Source organism: Dendropsophus ebraccatus, chromosome 5 (assembly GCF_027789765.1).
Source record: "Dendropsophus ebraccatus isolate aDenEbr1 chromosome 5, aDenEbr1.pat, whole genome shotgun sequence".
Taxonomy (NCBI): domain Eukaryota; kingdom Metazoa; phylum Chordata; class Amphibia; order Anura; family Hylidae; genus Dendropsophus; species Dendropsophus ebraccatus.
Window position 1 is genome coordinate 129,484,680 of NC_091458.1, and position 17,236 is coordinate 129,501,915.

Below are 17,236 nucleotides of genomic sequence, written 5' to 3' on the forward strand. Positions count from 1 at the left end.
TAGCACTATATAGAGAGTAAAAAATAAATGAATCACTATGGCTCTATCTAAAATAATTTTTACAAAAACAGTTAATTCTACATTGAAAAAAGGTATTGTACATATCTAATAGGAAGTGTCCACCCATTTTAATAGTGCAATCATTTTGGCTGTGCCCATAGATAACATTTGCATAAGTTGAACTGCTATGTAATGTCAAGTGACACACATAAGCGATAAACTAGGTCATGTACAATGACTGATAATGTCATAAAATGCTTATACTTCAAGACCACGGGCACCTTTGAATAGCATTTTTTATTCTTGCTAGAAAAATTTCTCTCTTACCTTAGCCTAGACCAGGGGTGGGGAACCTTTTCCATGTCGAGGGCCAGTCAGGCATTAATAAAATCATTCAAGGGCCACATACTGTGCGCGGCAGTTAGTAGTGTGGGTTTGCAGCACCCGGGGCTAGGCAAAGTATTGTTCCCCTAGTGCCCCTGCTATTGTAGTAAACCTCCAGTCATGTTCCTGGTAGCCTAGTTAACCCCCCCAGTCATGTCCCTGGTAGCCTAGTTAACCCCCCCAGTCATGTCCCTGGTAGCCTAGTTAACCCCCCCCAGTCATGTCCCTGGTAGCCTAGTTAACCCGACCCCCCAGTCATGTCCTTGGTAGCCTAGTTAACCCCCAGTGCCTGTCCCAAATAAAAAAGTAAACATCCCACTCGCCTTTCCTTCCCTCCCACGCTGCCTAGGTCCTCTTCTCTCCCCTCTAGCCTGTGTCGGTCTTCTCTAGCCCGTCATTGCGGGCAACCCGCAGGAGAAGGAAGACGTACGCCACTCTGGTGGGGAAGGAGCCGGCACAGACAGCATCCTCCTGGCAGCCGTCACAGAGACACGAGGATGCTGTGAATGCCGGCTCCTTCCCCACGAGAGCGGCGTGCATATCACAGGGGAGCCATGGGCCGCATCGGGAGGTTTTCGGTCCGTGGGCTTCGGTACGTGGGCCGGAGTTTCCCCACCCCTGGCCTAGACCATAGTGGTAGCAAGCATTACCCTATTAGTACACTATTCTAGGAGGGAAGCTACAAATTTACCTTACATTGCTTACTTTAGACCAGTGTTCTCAACAGCTCACAGTCTTGAGGTACGGGCCCTTGCCTGTGCCAAACATTGGCATACAGCAACTCCAGGCAGAAATTATACTGATGATGGCAACCCTGCATTATCAGTGTAGGCTTTATTTATTGCAGTACTATGGTGTTTAGATACTTCAGGTGGAGCAGCATGTATTTCTGCACTGTGGTGTTGGTTTACTATAGGAGGAACATTATGAATTTCTGCACTGTGGTGTTTGGTAAGTGGAACAGTGTTTCTGTGCTGTGATGTTCATACACTACAGATGGAGCAGTATGTATTTCTACACTGTGGTGTTGCTTCTCTAAATTTGTAGATGTACTTAAAATGGAGCAGTATTTTTTCTGCACAGTGGTGTTGGCTTTGTACAGGTATTTATTGGTGCACTGTGGTGTTAAGTTATACAAGTAGAACAGTATCTATTGCAATACTGTGGTGCTAGGGTATATAGCTGGAGCAGTATGTATTTCTGGCTGTTTTGTTGGTTTTCTACAGGTGGAGTAGTATGTATTTCTGCACAGTGGTTTTGAGTTACTACTGGTAGAGCAGTATGTATTTCTGCACAATGGGGTTGGTTTACTACAGGTAGAGCAATATGTATTTCTGTACTGCTGTGTTGGTATACTACAACTGGAGCAGTATTTGTGCAATGCAGTGTTGGTTTACTACAGGTGCAGTAGTATTTATTTCCGCACTGCAGTTCTGGTTTATTGCTGGTAGAGAAGTATTAATTGCTGCACTGTGGTACTGGTTTGGCTCTGTTAGGGAAATTTGGAGCTGTGTGGTAGTATATGTGTTTGTTCGTCAAGCTGAGTAGAAAAAGTCTGAGAAGCCCTGCTTTAGACCACCAGAGAAAAAGGTATTAACTCTTCACTATCTAAGACAGGGATGGGGAACCTTCGGCCCTCTGGTTGTGGCAAAACTACAATTCCCATCATGCCAGGCAGAGCGTCCGATCCACTCCTTTAGCAGTGCCTAAGCCCTTCTACGTGTAGAGAAATGCATGTGGCTGAAACCACGCTCCCATTTCTTCCCCAGTAGATTATTGACCATACGCCTATTGGTTACCGCATGAGGGCCTGGCATCTGCTGTATGTGGTGACCTACAGAAAATGTGGGAACGCAGCGTAAAACTAATCAGATATGAATATGAAGTTCAGAAACTAGAAAATCATGATGCTAATTGGTGAGTGAAGATGGGGCGTCCCCAGGTTTAGTGCCTAGGGCAGCAGCAGCTGTTAATACAGCCCTGGATGTATAGCAACCAATCAGAGCTCAAATTCCATTTTAATTAAGCATATTAAGAAATTAAACCTGAACTGTGATTGGTTACTATGGCCAAAACCAGTTTTCAAAGTTATGAAATAAATATATTATACTGCACAGTGTAAGCTACTACATCAAATTCAGTGCCACTTTACATTCCAAAAGATCTTTTAGGCAAAAATGTACTCACTTGGCTTAAGTATTTCAGACAACAAAGTCTTGGGAAGTGTATTGGGTAAATCATATCCATTTTTCTTAGCAACAATAAGGTGAAAAGCCGCAAAAAACTCTTCCAGTGTCAAGGCACCATCACAGTCAACATCACTAAGGTCCCTAAAAGAAAGAACAGCCAAAAAAAAAAAAAAAAAAAAAAAAAAAGGTGCATGGTGTATGAGGCAAACTCTAAATTTCACAAACCCAATTTTTTTTATATACTACCAAAAAACTGTAATTTTAGCATTGACACAAACAATCACTCAAAAACCTGAACAATGCTTGTCCGATCCACTCCTTTAGCAGTGCCTAAGCTACTCTGTCTACTGTCCTATCTCATAGTTATGGCCTATTACCAGAATACACCACCACTTTATGATCGGCGAGGGTCCAATCTCTTGGTCCCTCATTAATCTAGAGAAAGATGCAGTGCTGATTCAATGCCACATCCTAGCAACATGCCATAACTTTATGGGGGAGATTTATAAAACATGGTGTAAGGTAGAATTGGATTAGTTGCCCCTAGCAACCAATCAGATTCCATCTTTGATTTTCCAAAGGATCTTTGAGGGATGAAAAATGGAATCTGATTGGTTGCTAGGGGCAACTGAGCCAGTCCTACTTTACACCATGTTTGATAAATCTTCCCCTATGTGTCTGGAAAATACTATGTAGATCTTTTTGTCTATATACATTGCTATGCACATTTACAAGTGTAGCCAAAGATTAAACAGCAAATAGGTCCATAAGATCAGCTGAAAATGCCATTGCCTCCACAGACATAAATGTTAGGGGTACAGAAATAATGCTAGGGGTGCTAATTTATCCACACCTAAACTGAAATAAGTATTTTCAATAAAAAAAAAAGTGTCATGTGAAAATTCTGGCAAAACCATAAGCTATAACAAGGCGATTTGTCCTTCCATACGTACCAAATGTGTGAAAGTTCTGGGATTGAAAGCTTTGATTTAGTAAAGAAGCTTCTGGCTACAGGACCTGTAAGATATTGAAATTGTTATATTTTTGATTGTACTGTATGTAATGAAACAATTATTGAAAAATATATAACTGTTATCTAACTGTGTGATGTCTTCATGAGGAATCTTTTGATGGCCAGAACTGTTTTTCACACTGACACTCAGGCACCCTTCACACCTCTGTGACTGTTTATATATATATATATATATATATATATATATATATATATATATATATATATATACACACACACACACACACACACACACTCACCTGCTGCATAGCTGCAGTGGTGCTCCCAGCCGGCTTCTCCCTCTATCTTCTGACTCTGCGAGCGCACAAGTGATGTCACTCGTGCACCACAGTGCTGGATGTAGGGGTGGGGGTGGGAAGAGCGCCTTCTTGTAGCTGGAGGGACAATGCTGCCTCTGGCCAGAAGAGTGATTGGCAGGGCCGGGAGCAAATGGCTCCTGGCCTTGTCAAATATACAGTGTAACTTTTAACTGTATGTGCTCCTGATTAGGAGTGTGTACAGTGAAAAGGCCAGTGTCAGCTGGAGCAGAACTGAGCTGCCATGCAGTTCATCTGGAATTCTCGATGCCCCATAAGGTTCTATAAGGGGGCATCCATGCCGGAATTCTGGACAATTATATAACAGGTCATATAATTTCCGGGCCTATTTTCTGGCATGGACACCTTTCAGGAAAAATCCTGTAGGGTGTTTGTGCCCAATAGAACCATATGGGTCAGGAAATCTATCCAGATTTTCAAGAAATTCACATAGATTTTCCGGACGTGTGGAGGGGGCCTCACAGATAAAAATAAACTGAAGAAGAAAAGCATTGGCTGACAAACTTCTATAGCAATCCCAAATGAGCAGGAGACCCTTACATTGTAAATTATTGTATAATTTAAGTATAATAAAGTATTGTATAATATAAGTATAAATAAGTAAACCCTTTCAAGCTACCTGGATTTTTACATTGACTAATAAATTATAGTCTGACTGTGATCTAGGACACAATTACAGACAAGCACAATCTGAACTAATAAAACATTTAGTTGTATTGTTCATGTCTCAAATGCAAACATCCACAATGCAACGGGTAAAAGTAAGTGAACCTCTGTGTTAACAGGCACAAAGCATTCCAAAAATGTTTATAAACCAAAACACATTTGCAAGAAGAATGGTCCAAAGTTTCTCCTCAACAATGTACAAATCTTATTTGCAGTCATGGGAAACATTTAGTGAAGATGATGGTTGCTAAATGCGGATGTACAGGTTATTAGATTTAAAGGGGAACTATCAGCAGGTTAGATGAATCTACAGCACCGGAGACACTGAGGAGGAAGGTATGTCTCTTGTCTTCCTCCTCGGCACTAGTCGGGGTAAACTCCACTCTGGAGCACTGCTGCATCATCCAGAAGGCCCACTCCATTGATTATCATTAGAAGGGGCAGGCTGGATGACATGGCAATGCTCCTAACAGTGCACCAGAGCGGAGTTTACCCCAACTAACAGCGCGGCTCCGTTTAGTCAGATTGTGGTTATGTATAAAAGATTGTGGTCTTATTAACATACTGTAATATTTTGTATAGGATGATAATGTACGCCAATCTTATAATAGTGATTTGATAAAGAATGGCAAACTGCAAGATCAAGGTTTCATTCTGAACAGGCAATTTATTCAGTACTTCTAACACATTTCAACGCTGCTATACTAAAAATCTGGATAAAACTCAATAAAAACCACATTTGATATAAAACAAAATAAATGTTATGGTTTACAGGAAACACTGTGAAAATCTGATAGACATCTAGAACTTAAAAGGTATAAAATCCAATACTAAGTTACACTGGGCTGCGAATTCCCCATTGTGCTGGCCTGAGGGTATCTTCAATAAGGTTGCTTTTAGAGAATACAGGACCCTGGACTGAAGATGTAATTCATACTCATCATTCATAATCCAATGCAAACAGCCATCAGGATCAATTTTCCAGATTTCCAGTCTTAAAGAGCACCTGTCATTGTTTTAGGCATTAGAGACAATGTTACGTTATATGTAGTCACCTAAATTTTGGCTCCACTGCACAATTTTCCAGGAAATTCAACAGTAGGGTATCACACGGATTGGTGATAGGCTATATATTAATGGCCTTATGGATGTGACTGAAAGTGTCAGTTTTTATTAGCAGAAAACTTTTTAGGATACATAACTCAACTTTAAAAATATTATAGAATGGTCAGGGTCTGCTGGTAATAATGGTGGAATAATATTTTTTAGTGGAGCCACTGAAACAGCATGCCTTACCCGTCACCCGGGTCCCCCAGGAGAAATGACTTCCAGGATAAGAACATATACAACAGATGATATAAGGGAGGGGAGATGAAAGCAGGAGGAAACTGTCAAGTTCCATTGGGGTGGTTCTAAGAATAAGTTTACAGTCCACCCCGCCATTTAGTCTGTAGACTTGTGTTCAGCAGAAGTGCAGTGCTTATTTAACCCCATCTTTGCCAAGCCGCTGCTGTTTTTTTAGTTTCTGCTCACATAGCCCCTTGCTAAGCCAGTGCATCAGTAACCCTGTCTCCCCCACATACCATCTCTATTAGTGTATGTACTGTGTCAATCATCTGCCAACCACAGTGCCAATATGTTCAGTGTGCTTTCACCAGCACAACATCATGTAGGTCCTGGGCTATGGCTGTACAGGCAACTAAGGTCTTGGCATTTGATTACCCTAGGGCTGCATAGAAAACATAGTTCACACAGAGTATTTGGCCGTTAAACAACAGGTGTTGTTGCAAAGTGCAACGGCCATTGTTTAACAGCACTGTTTCAATGAATAACAGTCTATGGAACCAAGACCGTAGTGTATATACCCAGTATAAACTACGGTTGTGGTTCTCATGGCTGTACAAAACAACTGACAGGTCTATTTTGTGCGGCCACTATTCAGTGTACAAAATAGCCTGTGCTGACAATGTAAAGTATGGCTCAGGGACTGGGAAGACGGTGCAGTCCCTGTCGCTGATACCCACCCCAGCTGTCCCTGCCTGCTTGCCGCACTCTGCCCTAAACGGCAGCGGACAACAGGGCAACATTCCCTCTCCTGCTGTAAGGGGGAAACACACAAAACAAGACGAGACAATCACACACAATAACGGGTAGTCAGCAGTCCAAGTCTGAAACGTTCGGTTCACTCAGGTACAAAATCAGGGTCCAAAAAGAATCATCGAGGTCCAATAGCCACAGGTCAGATTAACAAGATAATCAGGTCAGAGGAATGCAAGATCAAGATATACTAGGGTTACTAGGCTCTATCACAGGCAAGAGTTAACAGGAACACAGGGTATATATATGAGGGCTCTAGTCCCAGCCCCGGACCTGATTGGGGCTGAGACTTCAGCCCCAGGAAAACACAGTATACTGACGGGTGATGCTGACCCCCAATTACAATAATAACAACCACCTACAGCTGATTGGCCAGGGGTTGTGAATCCCCGGCCACAGCAACACAATAGGAGAATGCCAACAAGCTCCCCAGAAACCAGCCAGACACTAGGGATACCGTCAGCGTGCCCCTAGAAACTGGCCGAGCCAGTCGCCAGGGACGCCGTTGGAACTGTTAGTGAGCCAGCCGCACACCCTAGCAGTGCAGGGAGCCGAGCGTGCGGCCCGGCTCCTAATTCGTACTTTACATTGTGGTCTATGGTAAATTAAAATAAAGTGATGTTCATCTGGCTGATACTGCAGTATCGGTCGGGTGAACATTTAAGACATCAGCTGTTGACTGACAGATACAGCCTATGGCTATGTTCACACACAACGTATAGAGACCGGCCGTTCCGTGATGATCTTTCTGGCCGCAGAGTTCTGATGCGGGCACATCAGCGTGCATGCATCAGAACCTCCCATAGCACACAGTGAAGCAAGCGGCCGGAGCTGCTCGCTTCACTGTGTGAACTGACAGGGTTTCCTACAGCCGCAATTCATTGAATTGCGGCCGCAGAAAACTGACATGTCAGTTCTTTGCAGCCCTGTGCAGGATCCCGTCCGGAGCATATACGATGTGTACACGCTCCGGCTGGGATCCCATAGAACAATAGGCATTGTTCACCCGTACAAAGTACGGCTGTTGTTGCCGCCGGCAACAACGGCCGTACTTTTACGTAGTGTAAACATAGCCTATGACTGTATCTATGTTTTCCAGGATCTTCTAGGGTTGCATCCAAATTCTTTAGCCACCAGTAATCAAAAGCAGAGACTTCCAGGTTTGGGCGAACTAGAGCATGCTGGAGCTGCGCTCATCTTTACTGTGCACCATGGAAGGGGCATTCAGGGGCTCAATAACAGCAGCAATCACCTTGTCACCTTTTTCGTAACAGGAATGATTTATAGCAGCATTTAAATTAGTGCTAAATGCCTATGTAATAAGGAATACATTGAGGTTTCTAATTAATCTAGTAATTGATGATGTATGAGAAAGGGTGACCTCAATGGACTTGTAGAAATGGTATAAACCGGAATGTTCCCCAGTGTAGATGGCAGAGAACATAAACCTACGTAAACTACTCAGCAGAATATGTTAGGAAAACTGAGGCACAACGCTATGACAGTAAAGAATCAGAGGAAGCCCGGCAGCTGGGATTTCAGCCAACTTTCCAGAACTTCAAGAAGTGAAAAGTGATTTTACCTTGGGCTACACCTGACCTGACGCAAATGAATAAATCAGCTGGAGAGGTGCAGTGTTGGTGTGCTACTCAATGGCCTTGTGTTATTTTTGTATTATGTAACCATTAGAGTTATATAATAAAGCAAACTTCAAGCATGTCTGTGATTTGCCTGGAATATGATTAGCGGTGGCTGTTTAAGTTGGATAAAGCCTTAAAGTGACACTCTCACCCCCTTTTTGAGGACTTCTCTACACAGCCGTAAATTCTGCAGTTTTCATACCTTAAATTATAATAGATTTCTTGGTGCTTGGGCCAGTGAAAAATGCTTTTAATCATTGTTGGATTGTACCACCTGGGCGGGGCTTCATGTTTGCAGCGGCACTTAGCCCCACCTACATCTGTGCTGGGGTCTAGGCCCCGCCCCCTCTAGGTCGGTCCATTCCAATGGCTGCAGAGGGGGAAGAGCCTAGACGCCGATGCAAAGATGTTGACAAGGCTAAGTGGTGCTGCGTTTGTGTAGCCCCGCCCAGGTGCCTCAAACCACCAATGATAAAAAGTATTTTTCACTGGATCAAGCACCAAGAAATTTATAATGATGTAAGGTATGAAAACTGCAGAATTTGGGCTTTACCTAAGTTACTATTAAAATTCTAATGTAATACAAAATGCCCCCATTATAATGCCATTAAATCACAAAGACCCCACTTGATATGTACAAGTATAACATTACTGTATGTTGATATAGGACTGCATTCTGTTTCTCTGCTTATTTATGTCTCTATTTTCAGTATTGTTTAAATACCATGCTTATGTTCAATTTTTGGTTGTTAAAACTTAGAATACAAATATTAATAAAAACAAAATGACAGGTGTTACCCAGAAGTTAGAAAAAGAATCTGCCAGCTGCATAGAAATAAAAAATCGACAACACAGTAGTGACCACGCTACATCCCCCACCGCTCCTGCACTAATGTACATAGCAGTGGTAATGACATGCCACACTTACTGCTATAACTTGCTGTAATGTTGTGGAGTCCCTTAGGTGCTTATCACCTGGTGACCCACCCAGACTATTGGCACTGCCACACACAGAAAGGGGAGATGACCCAAGGAGTGTGTGTGTACTGTGTCGGTGCTTGACGAGTCTCTTTAGCATAAATATAATCTTGTTTACTCTGAAGATACTTGAGGTAGGCAGCAGAACTCTCATTGGCGTACAGATCCATGTGGTACACAAATAAACAATAACCCTTTGAGTACTACATCTGTGCAATAACTGAGTATACATACTTGCAACAACGACATCTTGTTGCGAAGTTCTGGTACTACTACATCACCACTCACACTTAAAAGTACAGGCTTTTAACCAATAGCAACATCCGTGGTGGGACACCACACACCTATGTGAAGAAAGGGATGGGAAACATAGGAGCAGTGGATGTAACAAAGCCTATGACCAGCTTCACATAGGAATCCAGATGGTTTCAAACAAAGCAAACAAACAAGCAAACAAAGCAACAACTGGCTAAGAAACCAGCTAGTAAACTACCAGCAGCACAGTTTTGACCTACAAGGTTACATAATTGTGAGATATAGTTTGTGTTAAAGCAAAAGTTAGTATATACAGAGCAATTCATTTGCTCCAGCATTCATAGGGTCTGCTGGATTTTTAGATACCCTAGATTGTATATATATAATGTACCTCTTAGGGGTGAGAATCTTTAGTAACACAGCAGCAGTAAGACGCTTCCTTGATACCCGGAGAAAAAAAAAACAAATAATATATGAAGTCTTTATCAGGACATAATCTGGGTATTGGGACAGAGGTGGAAAATGTAGCCGAGCAAGTAGTTGCCAGTCAAGTACAGCATCAGATACAGCAAGAGGAATGAGTCACAAACTAAACAGCGGTATGGGAGGATAAATCTCAGTAGAAGGGAGGGCAGACTATAAACTCAAGTCAAAAAAGTATAAAGTCAAACTGTCTGAGATAAGGATACTACTAGGATAATACTTAAGCACAGTAACCACAATAACTGGTTTACTCATTTTTAATGCATTATGGCTCTTTGTCATCTGATTGACCATATAAAAGAGACAGAACAGCTGGGAGCTGTAGATGTTGCTTGACCATGGAAAGATACATTTAATTGAACAGACCAACATAAAAGGCCTATAAAATATGGTACAAAAATACAATGGCGCTAACCATAAAAAAACGTACAGAGACATACTTGATAAGTAATCTACAGCCAAGAGGCCATTTGTTTCCATGTACATTTGTAATGTAAAATGAACACACATTATAAAAGGACAGTGTAATCAGAAAATGACCTATTGTTTGAATCAAGTTTTTATATTAAACATCTTTTCAGAGAAAGTTTGATGATTTTTTTTACATTTTCCATTTTACTATCTCTATTATAAAATAATCCTGAAATCTAGCAGTTTTCATTCTTACCACAAGCTGAGTCTTCCTGGTCTGTCTGTGGCGAGAAGGACCTATAAGTAACCTATACAGAATTACAGCTACAGGTGACACCAGTAGATATCACCAGAATAAGGGCCCTATTACACCAACAGATATCTGACAGATTTTTACAGCCAAAGCCAGGAATGGATTTGAAAAGAGGAGAAATCATAGTCTTTCCGTTATGACATGTTCTCTGTTTATAATCTGTTCCTGCCTTTGGCTGCAAAAATCTGTCAGATATCTGTTGGTGCAATAGGGTCCACTAAGATAATAGTGCTTCCCTGGGAATGACCTCTTCAAAGGTCACAGAGTACGCTCATTAATGCTTTACATTCACCAGGTCCTGTCTATTGTCATCTATAAGGGGTGCCATAAAGTATGTCTCTATCGATTATAAAGTACGAGTGGCTGGAGCGGCAGCGGGACTTCCTCAGGAAGGCATTTCCCTCAAATCTTCTCTGGTTTAAGCAAAGGCTAAACTTAAAGGAGAAGTCCGGCGAAAATTTTTATTAAAGTATTGTAATGCCCTTAAAAAGTTATACAAATCCCCAATATACACTTATGACGGTAAATACTTTTAAAGGGCTTTTTTCCCTGCACTTACTACTGCATCAAGGCTTCACTTCCCAGATAACATGGTGATGTCACTTCCTGGATAAAATGGTGATGTCACGACCCGACTCCCAGAGCTGTGCGGGCTGTGGCTGCTGGAGAGGATGATGGCAGGGGGATGCTTAGTGTCCCTCCAGTGCCCTGTGTCCCTCAGTGTCCCCCTGCCATCATCCTCTCCAGCAGCCACAGCCCGCACAGCTCTTGGAGTCGGGGCGTGACATCACCATGTTATCCAGGAAGTGACATCACCATGTTATCCAGGAAGTGAAGCCTTGGTGCAGTAGTAAGTGCAGGGAAAAAAGCACTTTATAAGCATTTCCCGTAATAAGTGTATATTGGGGATTTGTATTTGGGGGCCAATACAATACTTTAATAAATATTTTCACAGGACTTCTTCTTTAACACAGGATATTTTTCTAGATAGCAACTACAGTACTACAAAAGAGAACAGCCAGAAGCAACATGCATTGGGGCATTTCTAAAAAAACAGAGCGAAAATGTTTTATTCCTCTGTAGAAAACAATTGCTGCAACAATCCAACCCACATGCTTGATAAAAAAAACCTCTGGGTGGGTTGAAATGTTTTTGAACTTTTTTGTATGGAGGAACAAACTTTTTCACTTTTACACAAACGCCCTATTGAATGCTGCTCTAGCAACTGCAGTACATGGAGCATTAGGTTGTATTCTAAAGAACTATAGGGTTGCTAAATAGGATTCCACTCTTAGCTAGCTATTCAACTTAGTGCTGCCTGCATAAGAAAATAATCTACATGGCAATGTAACTTACCTGAAATAAAGGAATTCAGATCAGGCTGAAGGGATCTGAACTGGTTTGTGTAGTATTCTCGCTGTTCTTCTGTTATCCTCCAGGGGTCCTCGGAGTAACTCTCTGAACTGTCCTGCGATTCTTTTTCCACTGAAAGTGACTGTTGAGAACGGAACTGTTTTAAAGATATATTGCGGTATGAAATCTCTACGCGTGAAATCACTAGGGGTACACAATAGGAATATTTTCTATACCACAAATGTATAATGATATGAATGATAAATGTAAAATATACTGCGGAAAGTTAACCTCACACTACATCCCCTAAAACTGTTTACCTGCAGACAGCGTAGCTCAAAAGGGTTAATAAGGATTAGAAAAAAAACACGGATACTTTTTGGCACCATCATTGTCCTCCTTGTGTGTGGTATTACAATTCAGCTCCATCCTCTTCAATAGAACTGAGCTGCAATACCCCGCGAGAACTGAGGAAGAGAGCAGCCATGTTTATCTAAGCGATCAATAACCCCTTTAGGTTTTCCTCAAACACTAATTCTGCATAGTGTTTTTTAGGGCTGAAAAAAAGCCACAAAAAAAAAAAAATGCCCATAACACTGCCTGCAGTTTTTCCTGCCTTTTAGCATTCCTACTGGCAGTTTTTCTAACGTTTTTACATGTTAGTGGAAATTAGTAAAGGGATTTTATCCCCTGGATTTTCTCTGTACGAGTCATGTGATTCCAGGTTTTCTATTGAAGAGTTAAGGAAAAAAACTTAAAAAAAACAAAAAAAAAACAACAAAATACATATAGACACAACATTTTTTCTACCATTTGTACCCCCCTATAGAAGTCTATGGGGGGGAGAAAATTCAAAGTTTCTGTGGCAAAATACAGATTGCAGGGCCTGGTTACAATTTCACAAAGCTGTAAATGCACTGAAAGATGCCAGAGCAAAAAATGTCCTGTAAGTATTGTCTTTCATTTTTCCCTGTGAACTCTCAACTATCATTTGTTAAAAAACTACACCCCAAATTAAGGCAATTTTAGTGAACAGCCTTTAAGCAACTATGTATCCACCAATCCACCACACCGCTAGTACCATCCGTTTTATGAGGGTAAAACCTTACCAGTCGTGTCTATTAAAATGTGCCCGGTGCCTTGGTTAGAGCAAAAAAAAAAGATTTTTACTCTGCAGTGCTGTGTCATACTGGTGAGGCCTACAGTGTTTGTGCCCCAGGTCTGCGACGCCTCTCCTTTCTTCCTCCGCACCATCCTTATCATTAGGAAGGCGCCCTCGCAGGATTTCTATCCACCGCTCGTCTAAACAGTACACCTATGGCACATGTGCACTTTTTAGAAAAGTGATAAATAGGAGAAATCCTTTCTGGGGGTGTTCCTAATTATGAGCCATCCAACGGCTGATGAATGTGGAAATAACATAATAAAGTTCATACATTACCTCTCCACACTCCCCGATACCTTCTTGACCTATGCCTGCAGACTTCGGTGCAACTTCAGAGCAGTCTCGGTCAGTGACTGGCCGAGCAGCCTGTCACTTCAGAGACCAGCTCTAAAGTTCCACCGAAGGCTGCGGTGAGCAGGCAGAGGCAAAGAGAACACCGAGGAGCGTGGAGAGGTAATGTATGAACTTCACTTTTAAAGCAAAGGCTGCACAGACATCTTTAATGATATATATATATATATATATATATATATATATATATATATATATATATATACTGTACATATAATCACTGATTAATAGGAAGTATTAAAATATACCTTTTATTTCCTATTTCCTAAAAATGATGTGTCAAGAAAAAATTGTACATTGAAAAATCAAAAAACAAAACACAAAAAACCTCAGAAAAAAGGCAAATAAAAGTTCATATGTGCTCTATGTAACAATCTTCACGGCCATCATCTCGCTAAAAAAAAGTGCAATAAGAGACATTGTGCAATATTATCGGTGCTAAAATACATGACAAAGTGTGCCAGATAGTAATGTAATGAAGGATTATGGACAATAGAAATGATCATGGGCAGCGAGATGATGGCCGTGAAGATTGTAACATAGAGCACATATGAACTTTTGTTTATTTGTCTTTTTTGTGAGTTTTTTTTGTGTTTTGTTTTTTGATTTTTCAATATACAATTTTTTTCGCTGATCGTCCGGGCAGCCCATAGGATACAGCAGCGTCTGCTGCCGATGCTCCTATTCAACGGAGCGACAGCAGCAGATCGTTGCTGTATCAGTCGCTTGTTTTTCAACATGTTGAAAAACAAGCGACTGCAGCGATCAGCCGACATGAACGATGTCGGCTGATCGTTGCACTCTATTCCACGGGACGATTATCGTCCGTAGCGGCCGATATCGGACGAATAGGGACGATAATCGTTCCGTGGAATAGGGCCTTAAGGATCACCACAACAGACAGCACTATTCCATACACGTGAATGTTCTATTCTCCAAGCAGTTTCTTGCACACACGGGCATTATGCCGCCTAGGCATGCCAGGCAACATGATTTATTAAACAGCATTAGGCAGATCGATAAATGTTACATTAAAAAAGACACTTGAAATTATGCAACATCCAGGGTGCTGGTGCAAAAACATAACAATAATCTTAGTTCATCCAACCCAACATGTCTGCATATGGACCTGTATTATGCACGTATTGCCATATTCTTGTGTGAAAGAAATCAGTTTTTCCTTTTTTTGCCTTGCAAAATGCTCTATCCAGATGTCAGCTGAAAGTCAATAGGAAAATATGAACCATGGTGCAATTTTTTGTGCTGTTTTTCATCACTTTGGGGGTGTCCCAGATGTTCCCCCCCTATCCTGTCAAGACTAAGCACTTGATCAACAAAACACAACAATCACTGAACTCAGGGAGAACAGCGAAAAAAATCCAAATGGAGTACTCATTTACAAGTCTCCACTGATTACCCCCTACAAAATTTAAATATGCAAAGAAGGGGTCCGTGGAGTCTCAGTTGCGAGTCTCAAAACACGGGAATAGCCAGATATCCCTCTCTCCAGAGAAGGAAGCCCATTGCCAAGGGGTGCCTCCTAGTGGGGAGAGCACCAAACCACCCTGATATGTAGTCCCTCAGGTCCTCACTCTGTTGCGAGCTTTGGGACCTAAATAGGGAAACACCAGGGTGGCCCCTGTAAGTCAAAGTCTAACTCTGTGGCGAATATAACAACATAAGACAAGGGTTACCAAGGCCTAGGCATCTATCCACAGACTGCAGTTTCGGGGTATTTGCCCCTCGTCAGTGTGGAGTAGGATTCTGGCTAACGGGGGCAATGATAAATAGACCAACAAAACACAACAATCACTGAACTCAGGGAGAACAGCGAAAAATTCCAATGGAGTACTCATTTACAAGTCTCCACTGATTACAGGGGCCACCCTGGTGTTTCCTTATTTAGGTCCCAAAGCTTGCAACAGAGTGAGGACCTGAGGGACTACATATCAGGGTGGTTTGGTGCTCTCCCCACTAGGAGGCACCCTTGGCAACGGGCTTCCTTCTCTGGAGAGAGGGATATCTGGCTATTCCCGTGTTTTGAGACTCGCAACTGAGACTCCACGGACCCCTTTTTTTGCATAAGCACTTGATCACACAGAACACTGTTCGGGCTATATAGTAAAACTAATTAAGTCAATGAGACATTAATACAACTCTGTACCTACAATCTGCTCCCCTCCCCAAACCGCCTGTACCGCTTGTAGCTGCTTTTAATCCAAGATCTGTCCTGCGGTCCGTTCGGCAGGTGATGCAGTTATTGTCCTAAAAGAACAACTTTTAAACTTGCAGCCTTGTGTGAAATTGGAGTGGCCTTGAGTGTCTGTGCCCTAGGCCTGCACCGCCTCTCCATCCCTCCTCCCCGCCCTCTTCATTTTTAGGAATGCCCCATGGCAGGATTTCTCCTAATCATCACATGTCTGAACACTGCACATGAGCTTCCAGAACAAGCCTAGGGCACAGGTACTCTAGGCCACGCAATTTGACACAGGGCTTTAAATTTAAAAGTTGTTGTTTAGGGCAATCACCTGCCGAACTGACCCCAGGAAAAATCTTGGATTAAAAGCAGTACAAGCGGTTTTGGGAGGGGGGGGGGTCAGATTGTGGGTACAGAGTCACTTTAAGGCTGGGTTCACACTACGTATATTTCAGTATTGTGGTCCTCATATTGCAACCAAAACCAGGAGTGGATTGAAAACATAAAAAGGATCTGTTCACACAATGTTGTGTGCCTTGTGAACACAGCCTTAAGGGATTTACACCAACAAGCAGAAGACAGCTGAAGCCTTCTGCTGACTGGTGCTCACTTTCTTAGATCCCACATCTGGGAATAAGCCTTCACATGCTTTACAATAAGAAAAACTGATTTTGCCAACGATATTCAGAATTGCTGCACTCACTTGTAATATGGCATTTATAAAGCGGCTGTAAAATTGTGCGCCATAAATTTGAGAAGGTTAAATCAAATATGAGTAAATGGTTATGGCTGAGCTAAGAAAAGAGTGGAGTGAGGCATGTCATACAGGAAGGTAAATCCATCTCATGCTTTATCTGTATCAACGTGTGTAAAATACAAACTCGTGTAATCTACCCATAATTCCTCATAGCAGAGCTGGAAGCTGATCTGTGATTGGTTGCTGTTAGCAGCTTACACCAGTGACAATTTTACACTCTTTGATAAATCAGGGCCTTTATGTTGAGAGGCGGTATTGTTTTTGCAATTCACTAGGAATCCTCAGGAGGAAGATTCAAAGGGGATACTTCAGTGGAAAAAAATGCTTCCGAACCAAATGGTGTCAGAAAGGTATACAGATTTGTGAATCACTCTATTTAAAAAAAAAAAACTGAACCCTTCTAGTATTTATCAGCTGCTGAATGTTCTGCAGGAAGTGGTGTATTCTCCCCAGTCTGACACAATGCTCTCAGCTGCCACCTCTGTCCATGCCAGGAACAGAGCAGGAGAGGTTTTCTATAGGGATTTGCTACTGATCTGGACAGTTCCTATCATGGACAGAGGTGGCAGCAGAGAGGACTGTGTCAGAATCCACCACTTCCTGCAAGACATACAGCAGCTGAAAAGTACTGGAAGATTTGAGATTTT

At 42.0% G+C, this 17,236-nt stretch overlaps 1 protein-coding gene across 3 annotated transcripts in view; it reads right to left on the reverse strand.

Annotated features, from left to right (window-relative positions):
- Positions 1–17,236, reverse strand: part of REPS2 (RALBP1 associated Eps domain containing 2) — a 97,480-nt gene that overhangs the window by 40,598 nt on the left and 39,646 nt on the right. For 2 of the 3 annotated variants that reach the window (XM_069971243.1, XM_069971241.1), the window contains exons 6-8: positions 12,123–12,276; positions 3,527–3,590; positions 2,572–2,714 (exon numbers count right to left, since the gene is read on the reverse strand). In XM_069971243.1, coding sequence (XP_069827344.1) covers positions 2,572–2,714; positions 3,527–3,590; positions 12,123–12,276 — 361 coding nt within the window. The remainder of the gene's footprint in view (positions 1–2,571; positions 2,715–3,526; positions 3,591–12,122; positions 12,277–17,236) is intronic. The other variant, XM_069971242.1, reaches the window with a different exon arrangement.